The sequence below is a fragment of the Kwoniella shivajii genome, chromosome 5 (assembly GCF_035658355.1).
Source record: "Kwoniella shivajii chromosome 5, complete sequence".
NCBI classification, from domain to species: Eukaryota; Fungi; Basidiomycota; class Tremellomycetes; order Tremellales; family Cryptococcaceae; genus Kwoniella; species Kwoniella shivajii.
In genome coordinates, this window is record NC_085912.1 from 747,783 (window position 1) to 774,611 (window position 26,829).

At 42.5% G+C, this 26,829-nt stretch overlaps 10 protein-coding genes across 10 annotated transcripts; 6 read left to right on the forward strand and 4 right to left on the reverse strand.

Moving 5' to 3' along the window:
* Nucleotides 1-411: 411 nt before the first annotated feature.
* Nucleotides 412-3,965, forward strand: IL334_004027 (uncharacterized protein; the record flags this gene model as incomplete). Its single annotated transcript, XM_062935750.1, has 22 exons — nt 412-468; nt 615-691; nt 824-932; nt 1,007-1,117; nt 1,181-1,235; nt 1,287-1,531; nt 1,581-1,634; nt 1,694-1,747; nt 1,799-1,936; nt 1,990-2,094; nt 2,145-2,204; nt 2,252-2,891; nt 2,948-2,988; nt 3,040-3,081; nt 3,135-3,341; nt 3,385-3,404; nt 3,454-3,483; nt 3,535-3,585; nt 3,634-3,661; nt 3,712-3,726; nt 3,776-3,833; nt 3,886-3,965. The coding sequence occupies 22 exons, from the start codon at nt 412-414 to the stop codon at nt 3,963-3,965; spliced, it is 2,277 nt and encodes a 758-aa protein (XP_062791801.1).
* A 1,034-nt stretch (nt 3,966-4,999) lies between these two features.
* Nucleotides 5,000-9,117, reverse strand: IL334_004028 (uncharacterized protein; the record flags this gene model as incomplete). The annotated part of the gene is made up of 16 exons (XM_062935751.1): nt 5,000-5,115; nt 5,278-5,383; nt 5,461-5,580; nt 5,655-5,710; nt 5,858-6,062; nt 6,133-6,274; nt 6,381-6,487; nt 6,563-6,624; nt 6,726-6,791; nt 6,848-6,918; nt 6,990-7,168; nt 7,244-7,309; nt 7,370-7,475; nt 7,541-7,800; nt 7,868-8,843; nt 8,936-9,117. 16 exons carry the CDS (start codon nt 9,115-9,117, stop codon nt 5,000-5,002), a joined length of 2,820 nt encoding a protein of 939 aa, XP_062791802.1.
* Nucleotides 9,118-9,652: 535 nt separating this feature from the next.
* On the forward strand, nt 9,653-11,380 carry IL334_004029 (dTDP-4-dehydrorhamnose reductase; the record flags this gene model as incomplete). Its single annotated transcript, XM_062935752.1, has 10 exons — nt 9,653-9,680; nt 9,752-9,811; nt 9,895-10,005; nt 10,146-10,180; nt 10,263-10,283; nt 10,351-10,448; nt 10,526-10,657; nt 10,721-10,773; nt 10,852-10,953; nt 11,115-11,380. The coding sequence occupies 10 exons, from the start codon at nt 9,653-9,655 to the stop codon at nt 11,378-11,380; spliced, it is 906 nt and encodes a 301-aa protein (XP_062791803.1).
* A 232-nt stretch (nt 11,381-11,612) lies between these two features.
* IL334_004030 (uncharacterized protein) lies at nt 11,613-14,386 on the reverse strand (the record flags this gene model as incomplete). The annotated part of the gene is made up of 9 exons (XM_062935753.1): nt 11,613-11,761; nt 11,886-12,087; nt 12,224-12,493; nt 12,567-13,115; nt 13,171-13,276; nt 13,356-13,798; nt 13,851-13,932; nt 13,998-14,066; nt 14,142-14,386. The coding sequence occupies 9 exons, from the start codon at nt 14,384-14,386 to the stop codon at nt 11,613-11,615; spliced, it is 2,115 nt and encodes a 704-aa protein (XP_062791804.1).
* Nucleotides 14,387-14,715: 329 nt separating this feature from the next.
* IL334_004031 (uncharacterized protein) lies at nt 14,716-17,881 on the forward strand (the record flags this gene model as incomplete). Its single annotated transcript, XM_062935754.1, has 12 exons — nt 14,716-14,901; nt 15,000-15,203; nt 15,299-15,622; nt 15,695-15,895; nt 15,983-16,150; nt 16,210-16,320; nt 16,379-16,494; nt 16,560-16,713; nt 16,770-16,874; nt 16,932-17,051; nt 17,106-17,614; nt 17,674-17,881. 12 exons carry the CDS (start codon nt 14,716-14,718, stop codon nt 17,879-17,881), a joined length of 2,406 nt encoding a protein of 801 aa, XP_062791805.1.
* A 1,172-nt stretch (nt 17,882-19,053) lies between these two features.
* Nucleotides 19,054-19,668, forward strand: IL334_004032 (uncharacterized protein; the record flags this gene model as incomplete). The annotated part of the gene is made up of 1 exon (XM_062935755.1): nt 19,054-19,668. The coding sequence occupies one exon, from the start codon at nt 19,054-19,056 to the stop codon at nt 19,666-19,668; it is 615 nt and encodes a 204-aa protein (XP_062791806.1).
* A 1,360-nt stretch (nt 19,669-21,028) lies between these two features.
* On the forward strand, nt 21,029-21,703 carry IL334_004033 (uncharacterized protein; the record flags this gene model as incomplete). Its single annotated transcript, XM_062935756.1, has 1 exon — nt 21,029-21,703. The coding sequence occupies one exon, from the start codon at nt 21,029-21,031 to the stop codon at nt 21,701-21,703; it is 675 nt and encodes a 224-aa protein (XP_062791807.1).
* Nucleotides 21,704-22,065: 362 nt separating this feature from the next.
* IL334_004034 (uncharacterized protein) lies at nt 22,066-23,157 on the forward strand (the record flags this gene model as incomplete). Its single annotated transcript, XM_062935757.1, has 1 exon — nt 22,066-23,157. One exon carries the CDS (start codon nt 22,066-22,068, stop codon nt 23,155-23,157), a length of 1,092 nt encoding a protein of 363 aa, XP_062791808.1.
* A 154-nt stretch (nt 23,158-23,311) lies between these two features.
* IL334_004035 (uncharacterized protein) lies at nt 23,312-24,848 on the reverse strand (the record flags this gene model as incomplete). The annotated part of the gene is made up of 7 exons (XM_062935758.1): nt 23,312-23,356; nt 23,426-23,618; nt 23,687-24,057; nt 24,160-24,219; nt 24,282-24,560; nt 24,629-24,712; nt 24,798-24,848. The coding sequence occupies 7 exons, from the start codon at nt 24,846-24,848 to the stop codon at nt 23,312-23,314; spliced, it is 1,083 nt and encodes a 360-aa protein (XP_062791809.1).
* A 394-nt stretch (nt 24,849-25,242) lies between these two features.
* On the reverse strand, nt 25,243-26,383 carry IL334_004036 (uncharacterized protein; the record flags this gene model as incomplete). Its single annotated transcript, XM_062935759.1, has 4 exons — nt 25,243-25,579; nt 25,649-25,726; nt 25,806-26,060; nt 26,148-26,383. 4 exons carry the CDS (start codon nt 26,381-26,383, stop codon nt 25,243-25,245), a joined length of 906 nt encoding a protein of 301 aa, XP_062791810.1.
* Between the last annotated feature and the right edge of the window lie 446 nt (nt 26,384-26,829).

The window sequence follows — 26,829 nt, forward strand, 5'->3', positions numbered from 1 at the left end:
TTAACAGAATATGAACAGGGTAAAAATCAATGACACGGCCATCAAGGACACAAAAGCAGAACGTATTTCAGCTCTATAAGAGAAACATGTACCGTCTTCCGTCTTCCTTCTTTCTTTCTTCTCTTTCTCTTTCTCTTTTCTCTTTTCCCATCTTCTATCTCATTCTCATATCTCGCTCATCTTCACCTCATCTTTCAACTGCTCCTATTAACAAGGACAATTTAACCTTCTCCTGTTGGATCTCCTTCACACATCTCCGGTGTCAATCGGGGCCCAGCTTCACCCTCCCCTTTTTCGTTGGACGGATAGAAAACGAAATACGTCTTCCTTCCTCATCGCACAATACATTTGTATCTTTCTCACCTTTCATATAGAGATTATTCATCTCTCATCAGCTTCAAGATAGACAAGATGACCATCCCGCTCACTCCGGCAGCGAGCACATCTTCGAGCTCCAGCTCCAACAAGGTAAGTATAATCACCTTCCTCCTCCCTTTCTTTGATTCGTCATCTCATCCCTTCTTCCTCTCCCTAGCAGAAGAAGAGATAGGATTCTTTATAGTATTCCGTTGAAGACAATAACCTCGCTGAGCTGATCATTCGTACTTGCATAGGACCTACCTATCACTCCCACGAAGGTGCATACTTTCTCACCAAATGCAGGAAAGAAATGGTCTCCGACTCCCGCGAGGTCAGTCACCTTTACCTTCTTACCCTCTTTCTTCCTCTCGTTGCTTCACTCGTACCTCACCGAACTCCCATTATGATGTCTGCAACATCATCTCACATGTCCAAATAGATCACTGACAACATGTCCACTCAGACCGTCCACTCCCACCTCACCAACTTTCGAAGCCGACAAGAAAACTGTGCTCAAGATCGTCCGACTGGAAAATGTCAACGAATCTGCTGGGAAAGCAGAAAAGAGCCAAGTGAATGCTATAAGCCACTTCCTATTGTCGTACCATTGAAACTAACATGTTGATGTTGCATTCTGTATTCCAAGCTCAACCCCAAATCTTCCTCTTTTAAGCCTGTCACGCTCTCGGGAAACGCTATACCTGATATTTCAAAGTTATCGTTTCAGGAGGCTGGACCTTCCACAAGACAGACTGAGGCAAGATACTATCTCGAATTCGATCATCACATTGAGGTTAAGCTGACAATACTATTCCTATAGCCCGTCAGCCGTCATGAGGGACCTAATACACCCAATCCCAATAAGAAGAACGAAGGTAAGTTCCGCTTCATCCTGACATGATCCGTTTGACATTTTTGATTCATAGCCCCGAGCTTCGAAACGCCACGAAGGACAACTCGCACTGAAGCAGCAGCTTCAACACCTGCTCTCACTTTGTCTCCTTACACTCCAGCTACTGGCGACTATAGACTGCCCGTCACGCCTTCAACTCCTTCGTATGTCACTCCAAAAAGCATTCCTGGTAAAGGATATGAAGAGCAAAACCAGAAAACCGATTTTCATTTTGCTGCTGCCGAACAGATTCATGAAGACATAGGAAGATACCTGATGGTAAGTTATATATCTGAGGAACCTATCTATGACTGAGGACTTAATTCAGATCAGCAATCTTCCTCTCGAGACGACGGAGAATGAGGTCAGAGATCTAATTCAGGTGAGTTGCCATTCTCCTGGACGATGCCGTGTCGGATGCTTAGTGATTGTCGCGTATAGTCTGTCTGCGAATTCAAGGCAATAATCGTCAAACACATAAGATCGAAAGGCTGTGTAGGTGCACTCTGTTCCAAATGAGCAAAGCGCTGACTCCTGACGATTTAGATCTTCGTTGCGTTTTTCGATGCTCGGGAGGCAATGAAGCTTTACGATACACTTCGAACCAGCTCTGTCGCTCTCAAAGAAGATGGCCCTGTGGTCCATCTTCACTGCATGGCGACCGATCAGGCCGTTGTCCAAACGGTGAGTCAAAAACGGATTGGCTTGACTTAAGAGGGAGCTGACCCTCTTGAAAGATAATGACGCGATCCAGCGGTTGGGAAACGCTGTTGGCTGATTCGGAAGCAATCATAACCGTAGGGGTCACGGGTGGAATAGGCGTTTCCGTTGAGATTATGGGAGTGAGTACCTCTTCCAGCTTTGCCTCAGTGACTACTAACCTTGTTATCAGAAAACTTTGTCGGCCATCGGCGAGCTTCAAAGACTCGTCCCAGTGGGCCATGAAGGGAGAGTGAGTGGACTTCCTTTTGGGTCTAGTTCTAGCTGATAGGCATATAGCGCTTTATCGCCGAATTCTTCGACACTCGGGCCGCCACGCAAGCGATTCAGCTCCTCGACGGGCAGAAAGCCGGTCAAGCTCTGATATCCATCTCTTATCTCCATGCACCTTTGGGTTCAGCTCAACCCATCTCGAATCCCACTGGATATACACTGGGCTCAGCTGCTTATATCCCTGGGACATTCAGTGGAAGAGCTTTGTCTGGGAGAAGCCAGAGTGATGAGTCGACTTCATCCGATGTTTTTGGTCCTAAGAAGACTGCTCAAACGAGATCCTCTAGTCATTTCGGCACATCAATCACTTCCTCCTTCATTCGGGCTCGAAGCAATCAAGATGTATTTGGTGGAAGAGATAGCTCTTCTATCTATTCGACCGCACCGTCCAGCAGCCGATTCTCGACTCCTACCAGCTTGGATCGAGCTTCTGTTATCGGCTCCCAAGTGAGTTACGAAACACCTGCTCAGCTTCGAGCTCTTGGTAGACGACTTCATGAGCCCGGTACGGTACAAGGCTTGATGAACAGCGCCGACATGGAAGCAAGAGCTAGACAAGGTCAAGGTCTGGGTGGTCATTGGAATCTTCATGACAAGAAAGCCGTTCCTCCCCAGAATATGGTATTCCCTGATAGGATCTTATCTGGTATGTCCATTTTAGGTTGTTATACAAGACTCTGTCTCACACTTTGTATGCTTCAGGTCTTGATCATCGTACCACCGTAATGATCAAAGATGTTCCAGTAGGTGTAGGCCGGCCAAATCTCTCCTCTTATTTTGCTAACGTGAAGCAGAATAAACTCTCGCGTCAGGAACTCGTTGATATCCTTCAAAGCGTGAGAAACCGCTATTAGATTGATGCTCTCTGCTGATAATGCGTATATCGCAGGCTGTTCCAGGAGAATTTGATTTTGTGTACCTTCGCTTCGATTTCAAAAACTGTTGTAACGTACGTTCGGCTGCTTCAGGTACAGAGCTGATGGATCAGGTTGGGTACGCTTTTGTGAACTTCTGCTCCATCAAAGCCCTATACGAATTTATTGAAGCCAAAGTGGGGAAGAAGTGGAACATGTTTTCGAGTGAGAAAGTGCTCCAAGTGAGTCTACCCTTTTGATTAAAAGATCCGCTAACACAAGCAGGTTTCGTACGCCGATATTCAGTAAGTGTACTATACGAGTGTGAACTTTCAAGCTGATTCCGCCATTCAGAGGAAAATCTGCCCTCATTAACAAGTTCAAGTGAGTATCTCAACAAGGAGGAAACATTTCCCCTGACAAGCCTTTTCCCAGAAATTCTGCTGTCATGGGTGTCATCGAAGCTTGGAGACCTCAAATCTTTTAGTGCGCTATATTGTTCTCTCGGGAATTTCTCAGCTTATCAATTTATAGCTCCAACGGTCGTATGAAAGGTCAACCTGTAAGTCACCCTGCAGCATAATCTTGATTACAGCTGATGTGCACCTTCAGGAGCCTTTCCCGGACGTGAGTGGTTCAATTGCAGGTGATTTATCAATATTGATCGATGTTGCAGTCCGACAATCTCGCTGTCCGACAGAGGTCCGCTGCCGCCCAGCTTTCCGGATTTTCAAGTGAGTGATATGTTCGCGAGGAAGGGTCAGCTGCTGACCATTGTCGTGTCAGCTCCTTCTTCCTATTCTTATGGACGCGACGATCAGTACTATGATTACCCTTCCACACATGGTTCCGCATATGGAGTTTGATGTCAATAAGACAGCCAAATAGACCGCTCGAATCAGCGATGACACCTTGATCCTTGTTTAACCCATGTGTCACCTAACATTATCCTGTAATCCTCTGCTCGCTCATCTGATCATTACCCTTTGACTCCTGCTTCATTCTTATTTTATTGTCTGATCTGTTTTCTTTTCTCTTTACCTCACTTTAGCTTTTAGGTTTGCTGCAAACCTTCTCGCACAATTTTTCCGTCATGACTGTCAGTATTTCGCATCAATCTCATCATAAACCATCATTCTTCATTCGTGATAATCGAGTCCATCATCTGTAATTTTTGTATCCTCAAGGTATTCCCTTTTTCCATCTTCATCATACAGTTTTCACTCATCATTCGTCATCACCAGCATCATCAATTTAACGAATCGTCACATATTTACTTTTTCGCTTTCTGCTTTTAGTATTGGTAATATACAAATTTCATGCATGTGATTTATTATGGCAATGCGATGGACGTGGCGATTAAGCTTCCTTCTGCTGCATGACAGAGAAAAGTATACATCTGAGTCGTATCAATCTTTCTCCAATGGTCTTTCACCTTGCCGATTCCATCAATTCGCAATATCACTTACACTTACTTACAGGATAATTTTGATAATGATAGAAAAAAAGCTGCATTTTACTAGATAATATTGTATAGATCGCCTGCCTACACCTTCTTTCATTCCCATTCAACTTTTCAGCCTCCCAGAAGAATTATAAATGTCAAATATGTATTGTATATTCCTGTCCTCCAGCTCTAGGAATAATTGATTATCCCAATGAACGCTACAAGTCTAATTTTTTGCCTCTCCCTTCCATCAGTCCACAGTTTATACGACTTCGCGTTCCAGCTTTGACCTGCTTCACCTCGTAGAGCACGCGAAATACCCCTTCAAGACTGAAGCTTCATGAAAGGTGCATTCCTCCTCCGTCAGACCATCCATCCCACATTTGATGATCGGAACAAACTTTTGCCACCCATTCCTACAGTGTTGTATTATAGCCAATCTACATAGCCAATCTACTTCTTCTCCTTTACAGCGCTCAATGCAGCGTGAGTCTTGAGTAATAAGGCGCCTTCCAACGAATATTTGCCATTCGCTTTTGCCATGTATGGATTATGATCTGGCAATTTACCTACTCATATGATCAACCGAAAATATCAGCTCTCTATCCATTTGACCTTTTCTACATCACAGCAATTGGTGTTCTTGCTCCCAACAATCGAAGGGAATTTGCGGTGTTTTGGCTGACTTTTCGAATCACACAAGCGCAGTCCAATATACGGGAAACACTCACCTGCCATGACAACCTCAAAGTGGTATTTAGCTTGTTCGTCATCACCTCTTCTAGCGTACAATCGACCTAATTCATAGTAACAATGGAAGATGATATGGTGATCGAGCTGGAAATGGCATAATCAGCACAACTTCACCATTCGTGTTGGCGAGACCATTGATAAAACTGAACACTTTGACTCACTTGTACTTCCGGTCCATGCCTTATTACAGCCTTGAACTCCTTCTCTGCCCCTTCGTCTAATTCATCGTCTGATGGATCGGATGCCGATTTCTTGACAGCTTCAGGAGCTGCGTCGGGTGGCTAAGACGACGAATGTAGGTTAACAATCACTCGGATTGCGATCTTCAGTGTTCGGCAATGAAACGAAAACTCACTTGATATCGAGAAATGAATTGACACATTCCTTTCAGGAAATGACCGAGGCAGTAATCTATGTCATTTCATTAAATTATATGGTCAGCTTTGATCGTATCTTATTCCCCTTGACCTCCGATACTGAGTTTCCTGTCACATTCTAGCATTTCGTTCTCTTTCACCCGACTGGCAACTTCAACCACGAGTTCGAAAATAAACTTACCGTCCCAATATGCACTTCCGTAAATTTCCGGATCAGTTTCATCAAGTTTTCCCAAAACTCTATTTATTCTAGGTAACCATTCATCTATCAAACTTCTTCTTGGGGTATTGGATAAAGATCCGAAAACATATGCTAATTCCATTGCCGGTAGGAACAGTCGATTGGACTGAGAGTGGAATTTACGTGCTTTACGGGAAACGAGTTTCTGTTCGTTCGGATTAGTATTTCAGCGTATACGGGTTTGAACAATTAGAGAACCGAAGTTATTCACTCACTTCGATAGGTAATGATTTACCAGCTATCTTCTTCGTCAATTTAGGTATTTGCGTCATGAATTTTTCAGCTTCCTTCAATAATAGCTCATTATCGTATTTATCTTCTTCCTGTGAAAGCTGGACCAATGATGCCGCAGCGGCACTGACGGAACGCCAACGAGATCAGTAATATATCCTTCGTCGGGAGCAACGATGTGTCTTTTTCACAATGGCTGATATTGCATAAGAAGTGAAACAATGGTACTCACTATGTGTATACCGCTCTACTCCAATTAGATTCGTCTTTCAAAATACTGAAACAATCCAGAGCACCTTTCCAATTGGCCAACATCATGAAATTACAGGCATAATCCCACTATACATCAGTAAATCGTATTGTATCAGTTGACTTACACTGCTGTACTATTCAATCTCAGTCGAAAGGACTTACAAGACACATATGTTGCAGTTGGATATATTCCAAACTCGAGTCTAGCGCTTTTTGTAGTGATCCTATTGCGATTACCGTCAAACTGTCAGTTACCCATAACTTGATTTCGCAAAGCTCCCCTGCGGATGATGGAGGTAACGGAGTAAACGAATCAGATACTCACGATTAGCTTCTTCAGGTTGACATTGGACGGTAAATGATCTCGCTTGGAAATAAAGGAAGAAAACGCCTGTATCATCCACTGTCAATGAACTCCTGAGGCTAATGAAGCAGAAACCAACTGACCGTCTGGGTATCTTTGCAAGTTATAAGCCAATATGTTTGTTGCCATTGGTATGTCAACTCCAGTGATTGGCCTATTCTCGTGACAGTAATCAGTAAATGTAAACAGGAACATTCGGGCTTTCGATTAGAGGTGATAACCTACATGAGAACGGAAATGACCAAATGGAAAGTCAATAGAATCAAGTCACACACTGGTCTTCTTAGACCTTCATTACTTTCATCATGTTGGGGTTTATCGAATCCTTGACGCCATCCTCCAGCTGACATCAAAGTAGCTAAAGCTGTATCCCTATCACCGCCGTATCCCAACAAAGAAGCGATCTAAGCGAGTCTACTGATCAGCAAAGGCAGTCCACTGCAATATAAGGAGGTATAACGCTTGATATGATAGCTCACCTTCATCACCTTGGCTGGAAGTAAAGACAGCATCAAAGAACTTGTTCCTTGACCTAGTACCACACCCTTTGCAGAGAATATTCAAATAAGCATTCAAGCGCAATTGATAAGGTATCTGTTACCCACAGATCGGAAATCCATATCGATACTATCATCATATCCATTTTTATCCGCCTCATCTAAGAATTGCTGTAATATATGATATATCCCATGGGCAGCACGCATGTTTAGTCTACGCCGGAAGGCAGTAAGCTCAACATACAGATCGAGGTAAGCTGAAATTATGATGCTACTCACGCTTCTCGAATGAGACCTAACCAATCACCACCACTGACTATGGCCAACAATGCCTTCAACAGACTAGTTTCGGCATAAACTAATTCCGTATGTCTTTCCAATGGGGACATAGCTTTCACTCTAGCTACTCCTGCTCCAGCTTTCACAAATCTCGATACCAATGAATCTGTAGGTTTTCTTAAAGCAGTCGCAGTAACTGCAGTAGCTTTACATATCTCCAACGCGTTGGTAAGATCGACCGAATCAAATGTCATCATTCCCTGTTATCATCAATATTTGTTAGCGAACGGAACATAGGTCCTGGCACCACAGATGACGATCCCTCACCTTTAAAGATTCAATTATGCCTTTAGCAGATTGTATATACAGATGTTGACCTTCTCCGTCTTCTTTTTCAAGATACACTTCAGCTTCTCTCATACGACTAGTCAGAAACAAGGACAGAGCTCTTCTGCAGATATCAATGTCTTTGCCCAAGACTCCTTCCTGATCAACAGCTAATGCGCCTGCTTTCGTAGCATGAATGTGTTTGTTGACTTTGGTCTGCGCTTCTGTAGGTACGGTTCTCTTGATTGTCGATGGACCTGTTCCACTGACATCCTTTTGTTGAGATACAGTCCCCTTCTCGACAGTGGCTGTGTCTGCTATCGATCGTTTCTGATCCGTGGGTTTTGTTGAATCGGATTCAGGATCAGTTACGACTGCCGCTACTGGGTTGGCCGTTGACGTAACAGCAGTAGCAGCGGTCGAAGGAGTGGCTGTCATTCCTTTCTCTTCTTCTTCTGGTTCCTCTTCAACTTCGCTCAAACCTTCTGAAGGAGTTAAGAAAGCATCATTATCATCATCTGAATCCGAGTCTAGACCAACTTCTTCTAATTCCCATTGCGAGTACACACTTGATGTCCTTCGTCTTGTTGGTTTTGTTATGGCAGTAGGTAATGATGCGGCACTGACAGGTTGGATTGGTGGACCAGCCGAAGTTGAATCTATAGGTGAGGCAGAAAGTTGGTCTTCATCTTGTGTATCAGACAGATTGACTGTATTTGTTCCAAGGCGCAATCCTTGAATACCATCTTTGACATCGCTGGGTGACGAGCTCTGGCCATTGGACGGAAGATTTCTGATACCTCCATTGGAGCTAGTGGGCGTTGAAGCGCCTGAAGCGCCTGAAGTTGAACTTAAGATGTTCAGGCTGGAAGGAGGTCTTTGAAATGTCGTAGGTGATGAATCTCGATCTCGATCTGATAAATGGGATGAAAGTGACGTAGATGATGAGAACAAGGATGACAGTCTCTTCCTAGTACTGTGAATCGTGAATGTGATCAGTTATGAACAGTCTGAGGCCAAGTAATGCCATGACTGATTCTGGCAAGACAGGAACGATGGTTCACTAACCTCTGCTTTCTCTTCGGTTTTGTACCACCATTCTCACCACCGTTCTCATTTAACGTACTAGCATCACTAACACTCCTCGATTGAGGAGGTTTGTCGCTCTTAGTTGACGGACCACGAGGGTTCGTATCATCGTTCAGACCCTTCTTCCTTGACAACGATGCTTTACGTAGAAAATTGGACATGATTTCGTATGTTCAGGAGTGACCTTATCGGAGCCGGGAAGCGGTGTATGGGAATAATGCTGTAGATCTAGGGAAGATCGAGGTGTTTGTTGATATTGATTGACTGTAGCTACTGCGGCGGGCTCTTGGTGTGCTGCGACTCCGAGTTTGTCGTCGAGATGACTTGAATGTCACACAGATGCTTGCTAGATAATCTAGCACTGACCAAGTAACTTTGTTATTGTTTCATGTGAACGGTGGGGTTCATCTCAGGTATGTCCTGTTTTTACGTTATGATTTCACCGTCAAAAGTTGATTCCCTCATCGCCGAAGTAAGCTTCGATGACGGTGGGGAGACCACGTGGCAGTCGGAATGACCGTGGGAATGTATCGGCTTGAGGGGGTGACATCCCCTGTTAATCCCGGCGGAAGTCTGGTTGTGGGGAATGGAATGGCAATCGATCTTGGAAAATGTTTAATCTTGGTACGTTAATGTCCAAACATTCCTCTTTTACAGTACATCACCCAGGATCCAAATCAGGTCAAGCACACAATCATGGTCAAGACAACAGTAGTGATAACAGGTAGATATCAGCTTCTGACCATCTTCATCCAGATCATGAGATAACAAGCTGAAACTTCATGATGTATGTAGGTGCATCAGGTCTTCTGGGAAGAGCAGTAACCGCCGAATTCGAATCTAGTGGTGATGAGGGTATGTCCTCGTTTCCCAGCTTCACGTCTAGCGATTGATTGCGTAGAATAGCTATTGATGGATCAAATCTGGCGCCTACATAGTTATAAAGCTCGCCAACAGTCGAGCGGGTAAAGATTCATCCTATACAAAGCTCGATTTGATGGATGAAGAAGCTGTTAATGGCTTCTTTCAAACTCACGGAAAGATCGATGGTAGGTTGAGATCTCTTTGGATTCGAAAAATGGTGAGAAGTTTCATGAGCTGACTTGATATTCTCCGATAGTCGTGGTACATTGTACGTTTACTGTCAAGTGTTGAGCCATCGCACGGTAGCTGATCAGATCCAATACAGGTGCAGCAGAACGCAGACCTGATGTAGCCGAGGCTGTAAGTTGATCTTCTAATCTCACAGCTGCACACACGAAGCATGTACTTCCAATTCAGCTGATGAAGGTTATGGCCCAATCAGGATCCCGAAAAAGCTGCAAAAGTTAGTTCAAATTGAGGACGATCAAAGGACAATGAATCAGAAAAAACTTGGACTAACATTTTCGTAGATCAATGCTGTTGTTCCAGCGCATTTAGCTGCTCTTGCCAACCAGCGAAAATTCCTATTGTTTTACATCTCGACAGATTACGTGTTCAATGGGAAAAAGTGAGTGAACATATAGATTTGTATTCAGAGTCGCCTGTTTCATCCGTCTGTTTATGCTCATATACGAGACTCCTTAGTCCACCTTACGACGTGGACGCTTCTCCAGATCCATTACAAATGTACGGTCGACAAAAGCTAGATGGTGAGAAAGCGGTTTTGGCAGAAAGGGAAAAAGGTGCCAAAGTGACTGTACTGAGAGTACCTATCTTGTGAGCTCTTCCCATTTCTCTTCCCACAGAAGCAAGTTAAGCTAACATGCTTGTCATGAACAGGTATGGGAAAACGGAATATAATGCTGAATCAGCAGTGAATATCTTACGTGACGGTGAGCTGATTGTTGTCGACGGAATGCAAAACCAGAAGCTGATATCTCATGCATGAATATCGATTTAATCCGATATAGTCGTACAGGATCAATCGGGAAAACAATACAAGATGGACGCTTATCAAGTTAGATTCCCGACCAATGTTGAAGACATAGGAAGGGTATTATATGATCTTTCACGTGAGAAGTACCTCTTTCTCCCAACCTACGAATCCTCTCATCGTCCATACAAGACGTCACACGAATCCTTCCATGTCTAAAATCTGTTCGATCGAAGCCGCGGAGAAGCCAAGCTTTTAACTGAATCTAACTGACTCTAACCTGTGCTTTTCCCTCGATAGATGTCGACAAACCTTTACCCCCGATCCTGCATTACGCAACACCTTCACCTGCTCTAACCAAATACGACATGACAACAATCATCTCCAAACACCTTAGTTTACCCATTGATCACGTAATTAGAGATACCAATAAACCTGGACCAGAAGCTACTCCACGTCCTGAGAATACTCAGCTAAGTACCAAAGCTCTGGAAGAACTGGGAATTGACGTTAGTGAAAGGAAAACATTCGATGAGTGGTGGAAAAGCTATATAGGCGAGAAATGATGTCCAACAAACCAAAATCAAGTACCCCGTGATGAAGATTAAATTGCTGTAAGGAGAAACACGTGTACAATCCAACAGGGGAACAAATAAGAACGGTGTGACCATAAATTACTAGTAATCCAATTTGCGGATGACCACAGACATGCATGAAGAGAATGAATATGGAACAAAGCAATGATAACAGATCCCCTCCGAGCAAAAATACGATTAAATAACATCAAAGCAACCCAGACTAAGTCTTGGATCTTCTCTTCTCAGTTACTTTCTTCCCCTTTGGTACTTTCACCTGACCATCATCTTTCTTATCTTCTTTGGTAGCAGAAGGTTTTGGTTTTGATGTTATCTTTATACCTTTCTTCTTGAGTGCTTTCCTCTTGCTCTCTGTAAAGCATGCAGTATATCAGCGTCAACCATTCACTGAACCTGGCGTCCCTTCTTTGGACAATCGATCCTTATTATTTGTCAAAGCAGAATGTGATGAGATGGAAAGTAGAAGTCTGCTCACCCTCAATTAAAGCTTCATCTTCGTCAGCATCGAATTTGGCAACTTCTTCTTCTACGATCATACCCTCGTCATTCAGTTTCAATTGAGGTTTCTCTTCTTCTTCGTGCTCTTGTTCGATGACAGACTTAGTTGCTTTCTTTCGTTTTTCAACTTTGAATTTCGCTACGAAAAATCCATCCATGTTGTGTTTATGAGGGTAGAACTGGAAAACGGTTTGCACATCATCAGCAAAATATCAACCGAAGGCTATACCCAGCATGATTGCGATAAGACTGGCTCGAGCAAAGCGAGAGAAGGAGTCAAGGGTGAGAATAGTGAACGTAAAACCTCAAACTCACTCGTCTAGTTAATGAGACACTGTTGTGGAAGTTTTTACCTTCAAATGATTTAAATCCTTCCACACCGAATTCCAAACCTGTTTCTACTAATTTTACATTCGGTCTTTTCCTCAAAGCGTAATCCACAACTGATTCGTTTTCATCGACCGTGACGGAACATGTTGAATATACTACATAACCACCTGTTGATGAATTTGGGTTGACTGAATCGATAGCACATAAGATTAATTGTTTTTGTAAGTGGGCTAATAATTGGAAATCTCTTTCGGTCTATAGAGCGAAGATTACTATTATCAACTGTATGTTTTATATGAAGGTAGCTCAAGAGAATACCACTACTCACCTTGTTGACCTTGACACTAGCATCCTTCGATATGACACCTGTACCACTACAAGGGGCATCTAATAAAACTCTATCAAATCCTCCGATTACTTTAGGGAATTCCCTAGCATCATAATTACAGACAATGACGTTCTTGCAACCCATACGATGTATATTCGCAGTTAAACTTTTCGTTCGAAGTTTATTCGAATCATTCGCAAAGATTGTGCCTGTGTTTTGGAGTAATGCTGATATATAAGTTGTTTTCCCTCCTGGTGCAGAAGCCATATCTAACACTCTTTCATTTGGTTGAGGTGATAATGCAATTACAGGTAAGAAAGATGATGCAGCTTGTAACATGTAATGTCCAGCTAAATATTCGGGTGTAGCTCCGATCGGTACAGGTGATTCGAAAACTTGTAATCCAACTTTTGACCATTTGCCGATTGGTTCCAATGTTACACCACGGTTGATCAATGCTTGAGCTAAATCCCTTCTTCGGGTTCGAAGTGTATTCGCTCGGATAGTCACAGGTCGAGGAGATTCGTTCGATTCAAAGAATGCCAATGCCTGGATACACGATGAGGATCAGTACAGACACTCGTATCATATAATCATAACATACCTCATCGGCAGGGAAAAGTCTCATTAGCTTTCCAACTAAGAATGTGTTGTATCCGAAATATGTTGCGATATCATGTTGTAATTGTAAGAAGTGATCTGATCTCGACCTTTGTTTCAATAAAACTCATCAGCTGTGGTTTATTATAGTCGTAATATTGCGATCAAATGAGAATTGCAGATACTCACTTTCCTGGAACTCCTTTTGACATCTTGTCGTCTTTACTTAAACATACACCTACTAACCACCTCATTCTTTGTTCAACTTCTCTCAAGCTAGTTCCGTGCTCGATCTCTTCTTCTTCACCACCTCTATCCACTGCAGGTAAGGTATATGTTTCTTCCAAATCGTCTTCCAAGTTGGTTTGGATCCCGTCTTCCTCTTCATCCTCGTCTTCTTCGGCCATTTCAGCGTCTTCATCATCATTCTCAGAAGCGAATGCTGAATCTGCTTCATCTTCATCCTCATCCTCATCTTCGTCCATATCATCATCGAGCATCTCATCATCTGTTCCAATGTCAAACTCGTCACCCAATTCCAAATCATCCTCCTCCTCTCCATCCGAAGGTGCTTCGTCAAGATCAAAGGCGTGTTGTCCAAGAGGTAAAGCTTCTCCGTCAGCGTTTAGATCCTGTCAAGGCTGTCAGCTGATGTAATTGATTTTGACGATCACTCTAGCTCACATCTCCTTCATCGTCCTCTGAGTCTGAGAATTCAAGCTGCTTGACTGGTCTAGAACGCTCTTCTACTTCCTCATCGTCGGATCTGGAACAGAAAGGATACTCAGTTTTGGCGTTCACATGTGCTATACAAGTAGACTAGCAACTTACGAAGCGGCTTGTTTTCCCTTTTTTACACTTTTCACTTTAACAGTCTCTTCTTCATCTTCTGACAACACACTGCGATCCATTCCTTCATCAGTCTGGTTCCCGTCTTCCCTACCAGAAACTAAGAGGAATTCGTGGATTACTCACCCTGGCTGTAAAGCTTGGTCAAGATCACTATCATCTTCGTCGACCACATCTACCTTCTTTCTCCTATGTGCGGGAAGGGGTTTCTTCAAAGAACCTTTCTGAGCTTTGAATGTCTTTTGATCATTAGCTGTTGAAGGTGCCTTCTTCTTTTTACTTTGTTGTCTCCTTGATATTGATGACCGGTCGGGGACTGTACCGGGAAGAGGCGTGGGAGGTGCCTGCTTATTCTTAGCTCTTCTGCCCATTTTTGTTTGACGTTTGTCGTATGATTTGATTCAAGGTCAAGTTGTGATCTGAAAGGGACAATTGATTGTTTTCAATCTGTTTTGAAGAACTTCTTTGTAAAGTGGACCACTGGTTTTCCAACTTTTTTAAAGGAAAGAAGATTTCAATCGCATATTTTGTATATATTCAACCCACTTAAGTGATCTGAGTAACGGTGATCTCCGCCTTTTGATCTGCGTTTAGGACTGGAACAACATCGTCAAGTGAATGAAATAGCGAAGAGGCAATTTCATCTTCACCATATGTTTCGCGTACACCCCACGACACGACGAGAACAAACTGTCCAAAGATGGAGACACCAAAAGAGGAGGGATCTCCAGCTGCACCCCAACTGCCTCAGATGCAAAATGATACTCCCGCGCCCGTGAGCGAAGAAATGGCGGATACACCAACGCCAATAGCTGGACCTTCTACGACTCCAGCAGCAATTCCAGTTCCAGCTCCGAACAGGAGGAATTACAACAAGAAGAGCAAGGTGAGTTCAACGATCCACTCGCTTGTTGGTTGGTAACTGGAATTGAATGCCTATCTCGAGGGATGTCTGAACTAATGGAGATTCGCCATTTGGTATAGCAAAAAACAGAAGGTTTGATGGCATATACATCAGCTTTCGTTCCTGGAATGTATAACATCAAAATACCAGCAGGAGACTATCTACAAAAAGAAAGAAATATAGACGTCGCTCGAAATTTAAGTGTAGCAAAAGGCAAACAAGAAAAGATAGATGCTGAGGAGGAAAGGCAACAACAGATAGCGGAAGGAAATGAGATACCTGAGGTAAGCTTACTTGTCCTTTTGTCCTTTCTACTCGTTGTGACGTTATAGAATCAAAATATGGAGGCACATAATGATTGATGTATCTGATTTCATAGATCAACCCGTTACATTACACATTAGTAATACATCCTGGTTCTAGGAATCTAAGGATCGGAAGAGCGTCGGATTTCTACCCTAAAGAGATCCCAAATTGTATCGCTAGACCTTCCAACGCACCTAATAGGGGTAACGATCCTCCCATTCCTGGAAGTAGAGCGAAAAGATTAGCTCAGCATGCTTTGGAGAAAAAAGAAGCTAAACGAAGGAAAGGGGGCAATGCCAATCAAGAAGATATCGAGATGAATGGAAATGGTAATGGAAATAGAAGTGAATACGGAGATGATGATGACGGCGAGGTAGATGATGAATGGGTAGATCCAGTAAGTTCTCTCATGTCATAGATAACGTCTTTGTAGACGGAAATGAGAACATGAGCTAATATAAACCTATAGGTCGATTCAAACATCAGTCATCTCAGAGAATATTTAAGACATAGACTGGTACAGGAGCGTTTAGCAACAGATTGGAAAGAAGGTACAAGAGTGAAAACTCATAACGCAAAGGTTAAACCTGAGAATCTACCAGAACACAATGATCCATATAGGATCGATTGGACAGAAACTGACGGAAGACCATTCTATATCGGCACCGATGTGAGTTTAAAAGATCTGCTCTCTCAATCAAGGGCAAACCCTAGAATAAGTTGAACTTGAAGCTTATCAGACTGTCATCACTTTTAGGCATTACGATTACCTGAAAAAGCAGGGTATAAAGTTCGATATCCAATTTTACAAAAGCACTTGAATACTAGAGATTGGACTTCTTCACAATTACTTTTGGATGATATCGCTACTATCATACAGGAATCCCTAAAAACAGAGTTAGGGATAACATCCCTGGAATATCCTGTAAGCTTCACACTCCGCCCAGCTTCCTGCAATAAACTTGCTAAAATCAACTATGGTAGAAATACTCCGTCGTTTTCGTCATTCCTGATCATGGCGATAGAGTTTATGTCCAAGAGATGACTAACCTGTTCCTGACTACAATGGGGTTCAAAGAGATCGCTGTACATCAAGTGAGCTGTACCCAGATAGTATAGCGGAAGACTGCTTATACGATGTGATCATTTGCAGGAAGCATACTGTGCTATCTTCTGCGCAGGCATGTCATCGGCTTGTGTGGTGGATATCGGTGCTCAGTCGTCTTCCGTAACTTTTGTTGACGAGGGATTACTGAACCCGGATTCTAGGTAAGTTAAGATGTTACCATTACCCTCCTGAACAGATCGTTGACATACACTGATTTCTTTTTCAGAATCAAGCTGAATTATGGCGGTGATGATATCACCTCTTCTCTCGTTACTTTGCTTCAAAGATCAAATTTCCCTTATAAAGAACTAGATCTGGCTAAAACACAAGACTGGATAATGATGGATAATCTGAAGAACAAGATCTGTACTTTGGAAGAGGTCAGCTTCCGTTATACTGTTCTTAAGGAATCGAAGCTGAATCTTTCCCGATATAGCACCTTGTGGCCAGTACACCGTGGGACTTCTACGTCTTGAAAACAGAGGGATTGACGCAGAAATATGTTTTCAGGACTTATGACGAGAACATTCTAGCGGCCTTGGTCAGTATTTAGTTCCCTTTCGCCAGGAGTTGCACATACTGATGATCTGTTTTATAGGTTTTCTTCGATACTCGTCTTATAGATTTCAAAGAAAAGAAAGGGCGGAAATCTTTCAGATTCTGGGGAACTTCCGACGATCAAGTCACCGATGATCTGACGTCCAGCTACGAAGAATCAGTAAGCTTCAACTGCCCTCACAATCTGCTCCGTGGCTGACGTAATTTTTGACAGACTGGAGCTATGAAGGCTTGCGTCACTCATCTTCTTCCTGCTCCTGTACCAGATGTAGCCAATGGAGCTGAAGCTACTATTGTTGAACCGGAAAGAGCGCCCGAAGCTGAGAAGGCAAATGTAAATGACAATAAGGTGGAAGTCACAGCGTCTAAAGATACGACACCCGTACCAGTACTGGGTCGACCACAAGATTCAGCTACCTCTACACCCGCACCGGAGATGAATACCTCAACCCCTGCAGCAACTCTTACCACTACCGAACCTCTTGTGACCACTACAACCACCACTGCCACCGTTACCAACGGCTCTCCTACTAAGCCTTCTGTACCGGAATTATCTGATCAACAAATAATATCAGAGGCTTCTAAATCTCCTTTAGACGCCGCGATAGCAGCTAGTATATCAATGGCCGGTACTGAAAACAAAGCTAAAACAGCAGCCAATAGTATCTTGTTGATAGGTGGAAGTTCGGCTTTGAAAGGTTTAGGTGCTTTCATAGCTGATAGGTAAGTGAATCTTTCTCTAGTGGTGATGGTTGTCGCTTGATCAGTCCTTTGTCGTTTAGATTACCGCCTCTTCTAAGGCAGAAAGGATTTCCAATATCGGACGTCTCGATTGTCCCTCCACCACGGAATCTGAATCCGAGATTTGTCAGTTGGAAAGGCGCTTCGGTTATGTGTAATTTGGAGAGTTTGAGTGATATGTGGATAAGGAGAGATGAATGGGAAAGTATAGGAAGTAGATCATTGAAAGATAGGTATCTATGGTATTAGTACCCGCCGATTACCACAAAATGATGTATGTGCATAGCGTATCGCAAACGAAACATGCATGACTTATCACCCATACATGGATAGATCGAGACCGGGTAATCAGTGGATTGCACGTCGCCAGATTAGATATTCAAGGCAGTATATATAAACATGAGTAGCAGAAGTATATCCTAGGATGACACCGATTTTTTACGCACAGTCTCGGTCAGATAATTGAACTCTCGGTCAAAATCTGATAATTATCTTCTCATTCGGATGTAAATGATTAAAAGAGGATGGTATATCTACTGTATCCTCCATGTGCCGGGATGAATGCAGCAGAAAAGATTGATTTTTACAGTGAATCAGAAGCTTTATGATCTATGTATGTTTCGTGATAATTCCAAAAAAGAAAGGAGAAGGGGTAGTACCATATATTGTGTCCATCTTTGTCTGTTGAAGCCCTCACACACGGAGAAATCACCTTTCATAGTAATGCATTACTAAGTGGAAACCGTCTATTGCTCCTTGAGATATTTTTCGAGAATATTGGTACGAGCCTTCTTTTCATTAGCTCATCCCAAGTAAAGCCAGAATATTTATTATCGGAATATACGGTAATGCCCTACCTGACATAATACGTTCCATTTGTCATTTGATCGCTTGTCTTGACTCCGCAAAGGATTATGACTAAATATTCGATATACTGTGGCAAATTATTCGTTGTCATTTGCAAATGGTGTTACCAATCTTAAGAGGGAATATGAGGATCCTTTTACGAGCGGCATTGCACTCGCAATTTGGCGAAGAATATGACCGAACATTCGTCACAGTGTTGATATCTTGTTGTCAATCATTTGTTTTTCATTGCAAATGGTCTTATCAATCTGAAAACGTATACGATGATCCTTTAAAGAATAGCAGCGGGCTCATAATTCAGCAAACAACTCCGATAGCTGACTTTCATCAAGAAATGCACTCGAGTACAGCATTCGGTATCATACCATACATGCAAAATGCTATAAATAGGGGTGAGAAGTCCCCTTGAGTATTTCAAGGAAATCGTTTCCACATCAAAGTTGATAACACACTTCGTCTCTTCATATTCTCTATTTTCGCATTCCATCTTCTCATCATCCGCACTTGTCATCATATTTTGATCTCATCTATATACCTCATTTCGATCATTCAACATGCCACTTATCGACAAGTCCACTCGAGACTCTTTCGTCCCAGACATAGCCATGACCGTTGTATCTCAATTTAGATTTGATTCGGTCACCGGCCCTTTGAAAGGAAGGGGATACAGGACAGAACTTGATCCTGAATCTTATTGTGGAGAAGGTTGTTTAGATCCGCCTGGTCCTCCCGTTTCGGGATCAGATATTCAGGTCCCTCGGGACGAAATGCAAGGACCCATATCTACATCTTTGTCACAGAAACTTTTACCTGAACATTATGCCACAACTGTTCGAGAACTGAAAAGGGTTAGACGACCAGGATACTCACTTAACCAGGAATACTGTGGAGTTGATAGTGAGGTCGCCACCAATCACACAACTGCTTTACTAAGTGAAAATTCTAAAGATGGTGATGGACAGATATCTTTTCAAAAATTCTATGACGCTGCGTTCACTCCTTTCGCAAAGAGAACTACCCAAATTCATAGATCACAAAGAGAGGATAAAGGTGAAACCGTTTTCACAGTTGTCTGGGGTACCACCCCTGCCACTCTTGAGGATATTATTAGCTTCGAAGATACGCCTACAGGGTACACTCAATCCGACTCAGGTGCTAGACATCATTAACTTGATAAGGAGAGATGAATGGGAAAGTATAGGAAGTAGATCATCGAAAGATAGGTATCTATAGTGTCATGATCCGATCCGTACAGGAATGATTCGGATCCTGGCACCTTCTACATGCGTACATTGTATAACTTAGAACTATGCTTTACTTTGTCTTAGACATTGGCTTAACCTTATGGTTAGGAATGTCTTACTGCTTTTGGAAGCGAATAGCAAAGTACGTAGCATTATAGAACTACCAGATATATAAGTCGAAGTCCTACTTCGAATAATAGAACTTCTTCTCAAGAAATGTATATCTTTGAATCCTATATTGCTATTTCGCACTTCATATACCTTATCTCGAGGATATTCGCCTTCGCTCGTTCGTCCCATCACATATAGTGTTAGTAGTCTGCCACTTGATACGAATCGAGAGGTGTGGCATAGGGCAAATGAAGCATGCATCATTTCCCAACCATATACAAACGTACCATTGCTAAGAATTCGTCGCCAGGTTGAGTACTTAATCTGAGTGTACAATCTTGCGCAGAAGAAATAGGTCCAACGATGACGTCCGAGCCAGACGAATTCGCGGTCAGCATCTTGTCATCAACATCTTGGTCGAATCGACTGATCAAAGAAGGATGATTCACGGTATCTATCCTTTACGTACCGAGATATCCCCAGTAGATAAATTTGCTTTTCACGGTGAACTAGAAGTCCAATATATTATTCACTTTTGATTACTTCACTTCTGAAGAAAAAAGGAGAAGGCATAGATATCGTATACGGTATGCATCGCTTTCTCTAGGACCCCACACACATACAGTACTGTGCGAAGAAAATACCTTTCATAACGTTACTAGATGAAAATCTTTCATTTATTTATCGCTCCTCAATATATTCAGAAGAACAATATTCAAGCCTTCTGCTTATTATCTTCTCACAAGTAAGACCAGAGTTGGCCATGTTCAAGCATAGTATCCAAAGGCATATATACGTCGTATCTATCATTTGATTCTCAAGACCGCGGTAAGAACCAAGCCGGCATATAATCATACTGAGATTGGAATGATATATTTCAATTTGTTTTTATTCATTTCAGAATGGCCTTCGTTCTAGAAGATGTACAATTTCAAGAAGAAGGAGGATCCTTTGGTATCTGCAATGACTCCACGATCCAAGGGATGGCCCGACAGTTGTCCTTGACAATGACCGCATGATATCCTGTATCATACGGCTTTAAATCAACCTATAAATACGGATAGGGAGTCTCCTTGAATCTACGAGAAACCGTTTTCCCATCAATAACTTGATTCACACTTCACCCCCATCATATCGACGTCGGATCTATAGACCTCGTTCTCAATTACTCAACATGGCATCTCGGTCAATTATCGACAGGTCCACCCGAGAGACTTTTGTCCCAGAAATAGCCATGTCCGTTACATCTGAATTTACGGCTGATTGGCAAACTGGCTTACTCGACAATCATTCCCGCAAAACCACTTCGCGACTTCATCGTGCCGCTAATTGTGGACAGGACTGTATAGATGCACCTGATGCACACTTCGACTACGATTACCACCTTTCGAGACCAAATGTCCGTCTCACCCATCATGAAATGAAAGACTACTTTGGTCCCGAAGATTCAGCTTATACAGATCTGGCAGAAAAACTTGCACCTGAACATCTGGCCGCAACTCTTCTTCAACTGAAAAGAGTCAAACCCCCAGGCTTCTCACGTACTTGTAACAGTAAGCGTCAGGGTGTTGACCAGCATACAACTGCTGTAGTAAGTGAGAATTCCGAAGCGGCCGGAACTGGAGTGATTCCTCATCAAAAGGTATATGACGATACTTTCTGTCCTTTTGGTTCTAGAGCTGTTCGAGTTCAAAAGAGACTTGATGAGGAGAATCGTGTAACCGTTTTTACAGTTGACTGGTGGGCAACACCTGACATGAGTGCCTCCAATATTGATACCTTCAATAACACACCCACAGGTTTCACTCAATCCTACAGAGGAGGTGCAAGTGTGCCTGGATCCTACTAAATTGATACCAGAAGCTCGACCGCTTTACCACCTCAAATAGGATGGTAAGGTACCCGTTTTTGGGGCGTGATGGTCAAGTAGCTTTTGTAGGTCACCGCTGAGATTGTATCTCCTCTGATGAGTAAATGCTGGTTTTATAGTTTAGTACTTAGATTAAGTAGTTATACGTTCAACTTTATGGGAGGATGCATGTATAACAAGTAGGATAATTATTCGTTTGACCACAATCTGTCGACAAATGACATCACATCTTTCGCCCACACCTCCACTCTTGTGAACGTTTAGGTTTCTTGCAACTTACTTTTGAGACGTATGAAATATTGGGCCAAGCCCTCTTCTTTCTGAATGAGCCATCTACAGTTATGTTGCCCATCAATACTTTGACTGTTCTGATCATTTGCTTTGTCTACTTTTATAGGACAACGCTCGACGCTTTGATACCTCTCCTTCGCAAAGATGCTCATACTGTCATTTCCTTTCCCACTCGGGAATTGACCGGAGGGAGAGTAACTTTCTTATTGCTATATCACATTGCAAGAAGTCTATTGCGTCGTATAGGATTCGGACCAAATTTATCAGTATCTTCTTCAGTCAATCAAGATGCGGAAACAGAACATCGACTGAAAGGTGTTGACATCTCGCTTTCAATGCCATTCCGAATCACCTCTCTAGACCTGAAACAATATTCGACATGTATCTCTCCATCGGGTATCCAAAACAAATATCAGGACATTTTACAAGATAATGGTCATTGTCAGTTAATCCTATCGGCCTTGACTGAACCTTCCATGTTATTGTTATTGTCAAAAATCAATTGTCCTATTGATCCTATTGGTTCAGTCAATGTAAGAAATCGGTTAGAGATCGTTCAACCTGCCTTGTTACTTCAATCCCTCAACAAACAATTAGAAGAAAAATACGTGAAACTTCGAACAACCGCTAAACTCGATGAATCCGTAAAAAAGGTGAAAAGAGGTTGGGAATTTAAGATCATAGTAGAACTCCTTTCTGATATTGAGGGCACGGCGCTATATAGACAGGAATTTACAATGCTTCAATTTCATAAGCATTCATCCCCTCCTGAATCTATCAAACCTGACGAAGTCCCCACAGAAGCAATTGGATCTTTTAAGATGGGCGCCGCAGAACCTGGCGATTGGGCAAAGGTTTCGAGAGATTATAATCCTATACACACATCGAATATCGCTGCCAAGCTTTTAGGTTTTAATAGGAAAATAGCACATGGAAATCATGTAGTAGCCAAAGCTATCGACATACTTTCTCAACCATGTAGTGATCAACGAAGCTGGATGGAAGTGGAATTTAGAAGACCAGTGGCAGTGCCTTCGAAATTGGATGTGAGAGCCGCAGAAATGGACGAGAATGGGACTACAAGACGATGGGAAGTATGGACTAAAGGGAAGGTAGCGACACTCATAAGTTGTGGGATATAAATAAGATTGTCATCCCCATGAGATTAGTAGGTATTAACCATGCAGATGAACTCATACTGCTTAACGATAATTCATCTCGCGCACAAGACTTGTCTATTGATCTACTAAACTAACTTCTCACATTGCAATTACCTTGACTCCAATTGACAACTGGTTACGCGACCTTGTAAACGATCTTGGTTCCAGATACTTTTCCTTCCTAAAAATACGCATTTTCGATGAGCCTCGATATTGAGTGTGAGATGTCAAGGATACTGTATCAACTCACTTTCATTTCCTGGAAACCAGCCGAGACATCGTTTAATCCACCTTTTCTCAAACTGATAGGATTAGGTTTGATGTTGAACTTGGCGATCATCTCGGCAGTTTTGGCATACCACTCTTCACCGAATTTTCGATCATCTGAACTGCCAGGAATCATAGTTGGCTTCTCAGCTCGGGGAGAGAAGTTGAACTCTCGACTATATGATTAGAATGATCGATACATACATTAGCTGTAGTGGCTTGAAAGGAAAAAGCCTCGACTTACCCGAATGCAGTGTACAGTAAAGTTCTGGTGAATTTGATTCCAGGACCATATTTCTTTTGATCTTCTTCTCCTGGTCCTGGTAAGAGCATATTGAGTTGTTTACCTTTGTTTCCCATTAAAGCGGCTGTAATCTTCCAGCTTTCACCTTCAGAGATAGTGTCCAAAGCATAAGGTACACCTCCACCAGTTATTTCCTTAGCTTTGGTTACTGCTGCATCTTTGTCGTGGTAGTCTACTGTTTCATCTGCACCGTATGACTTGACGAGGTCATATGAGTGTGGTGAGCAGACTGCCAAGACCTTGTAGCCGATGGCTTTTGCTAATTGAATGGCAAAAAGACCGACGGAAGAAGAAGCTCCGTAGACGATGTACTGTGATCTGTCAGTGTAAGGATCCAACCTGGCAGAGAATAAAGCTAGTGAAAAGGCAAAAGGCGAAGAGAAAACCCAGAGTGAATAGAACAGTGAACTTACCCAAGAACCCTCTGACACTTTCTCAGGAGGCCAGCTGTGACCTTGACTTTGGATTAAAGCCTGAGACCATCGCACATTAGTATGTCAAAGGAAAAAGGAGGCGTCGTGCTGGTATGACGTACTTGACAAGCAGTTCCCCAGCCAATGCCAAATGTGGAAGCTTCATCCTCTTTCAGTGAATCAGGGATTTTGAATGTCATGTTACTTTCAATTCTTGAATATTCAGCAAAAGCTCCTTTATCTTTATAAATACCACCATGAGTGGATCCAGCAACCTTATCACCGACTTTCAAAGCTATTTTCAGATTCTCTCCGAGTTGGACAACGGTTCCTGCATAATCACAACCATTGATCACACCAGGGACGGAAACGAAAGCGGCATGTTTCCAATCTGTTGGGTTCTATGACAATTGTCAACTTTGACGAAGCTTATATCGAATTTCGGAAGTCTATTGAACAGACAACTCACTTGAGCAATATACTCCACTTTGACGAGGACTTCGTTTTCATCTAATTTGGGAACAGGGATCTCTTGTACTGCAATCCAATTTTCCTTTATTCAATGAAAATAACCAAAAGAAATATCAGCTTTCAACAATTCAAAAAATGGGATGACACCGTCACCTTTGGCGACTCACTTTGTCTTGCTGGACAAGAGCTTTCATGGTTTGTGGAATTTCGTTTGACATTTTGGTTTTGTTGATACGGAACGATTACTTCCAGCAAATAATTTCAAAGGGGAAATGAAAGTCGAAAGGCTCTTTTCGATGAGTTGCAATATGCTGAGAATCCCAAAATACGAGCCCAGTATGCCATTTGTCACGTATGATCGATGAGCGCATAGAAAGTGGAGGATGAATACACTTGATTAGCTAAGAACCGGATGAATCAGTCACCGAAATAACATTTCCTGTTTTCTCGGATCATAAGCTCATGGCCTGAAATCGTATTTCAAGGTGATAAGCGAGATAACAATAGGTTACTGCACATCTAGTTCTTGACATTGGGATGTCACATGCGATGGCTTTACGTCCAACTTTAGTATTTACAAATAAGATCCACGTAGTACAGAGATCTATCTATCTACGTAGAAACGGAACTCAGCCATTTTCGGGTAATATCTTCGAAGGAAACATGAGTGTATCCTTCGATTTCAACTTTTTCCCCAACTCTCCAATCATTTTCAACCCATCGTTTCTTGACTCCAGCACCTATCGATCCACTGAAATCCTTCAAATCCCTTTGATATTCTTCTTCCGTGAATTTTGCAACTTCAGTTGGGCTTCCATGTATCACAGTCAAAACATCTACGATCTCCTGTCCTGTCAGAGCGATATCATAGAGCGTAATCGTCTTGCCGGCGATTCGAGAAGGATCAAGTGATAGTTGAGTCAGTGCGTATCCCAAATAGTCGAGTGTACTTTCACAAACCTCATCAATGAGTGGGAATCATAACTTTCGAATAATCTCGATGAAAGTATAGACTTACGTTATGCGGACTTGGTACTTGAGAGCAGTCTCTCTGTAAAACCTGATCTTGTTAGTTTGAGCATCCAGTCCAATCACCCTATTGCGTTTAAGAGACTTCATTAACAAATGATTTGGATAGACCGAATGTCTATAGCTGTTACGGCGAGAGGACTCACTCGCCAGGGAAGAAGGTCTGGTCAAAACAGCCAACACGAACGTTTACAATTGGAACATTCAGCTCATTGGCTTTTTTTTCGATGACTTTGGATTTCACTTTGATATGACCGAATTCTAAAGCTGAATTATCGAGTTCTTCATTTGTCCATGACAGACCGTAATCTGAAGGAATGAATAATTTGATTCTGCTTGAAGAAGCCAGTGCATCTATCAAATAAACTTGAGAAGGTATACCTGCATACCAAACCGATGAACTGCGTATCAAGACAATTGAATCAGACTTCTTCATTATCGTTTATGACATGTTCAACAAGCTGAATGAGGATACTGGACTAACTTACATCACGACATCTAGATCTTCTACAGCTTTCTTTGTGACCTCCACCCCCCTCTCATCAAGTTGAATCAGTCTTGTCTCGATTTCAACGTGAGGTGGAAGTTTGGAAAGGTCCGAATTCTCTCGATGAAGTATAACAAGATGAAGTTTGTCCTGGTTTTGAGCATCAATCAGATGATCCAGAATGTGCGCACCAAGTCGTCCCGAGAATCCTATGAGACCGATGTTTAAGATAGACATGACGTATCTATGCTAGGAGACTCAATTTTGGGCTCGGGCATATCTTCGTTCTTTGAAAAGCTCTCTTCTCGTCTATTTTATGCGTTTGACTGTCCTGAAGCATGATCAAATTCAACATCGTGCTTGATAAGCACGCATGTTCCTCCACTTTCCTGCTTGGTAATGAGTGCACATGCATGCATGCGTTTCCCACTCCTTCCTGTGTATCACCAACAGAAGATCAGTCTACAATAGTACTTGAGCAAGACTCGGACACCCGCAGATGATTAGCATGCCCCAGCCCGACGCACAATCACAAAGTTTCTAAAATAGGAATATTTCCCGCTAAGAGATCATTCAATTATATAAACAAGATCTAACTCGATGACTCGATCACTGATCTGTTGGCTTCAGGATACGGTAAATCCGATCTTTCACATATTCCCACGCTCCCATGTTCTCATATA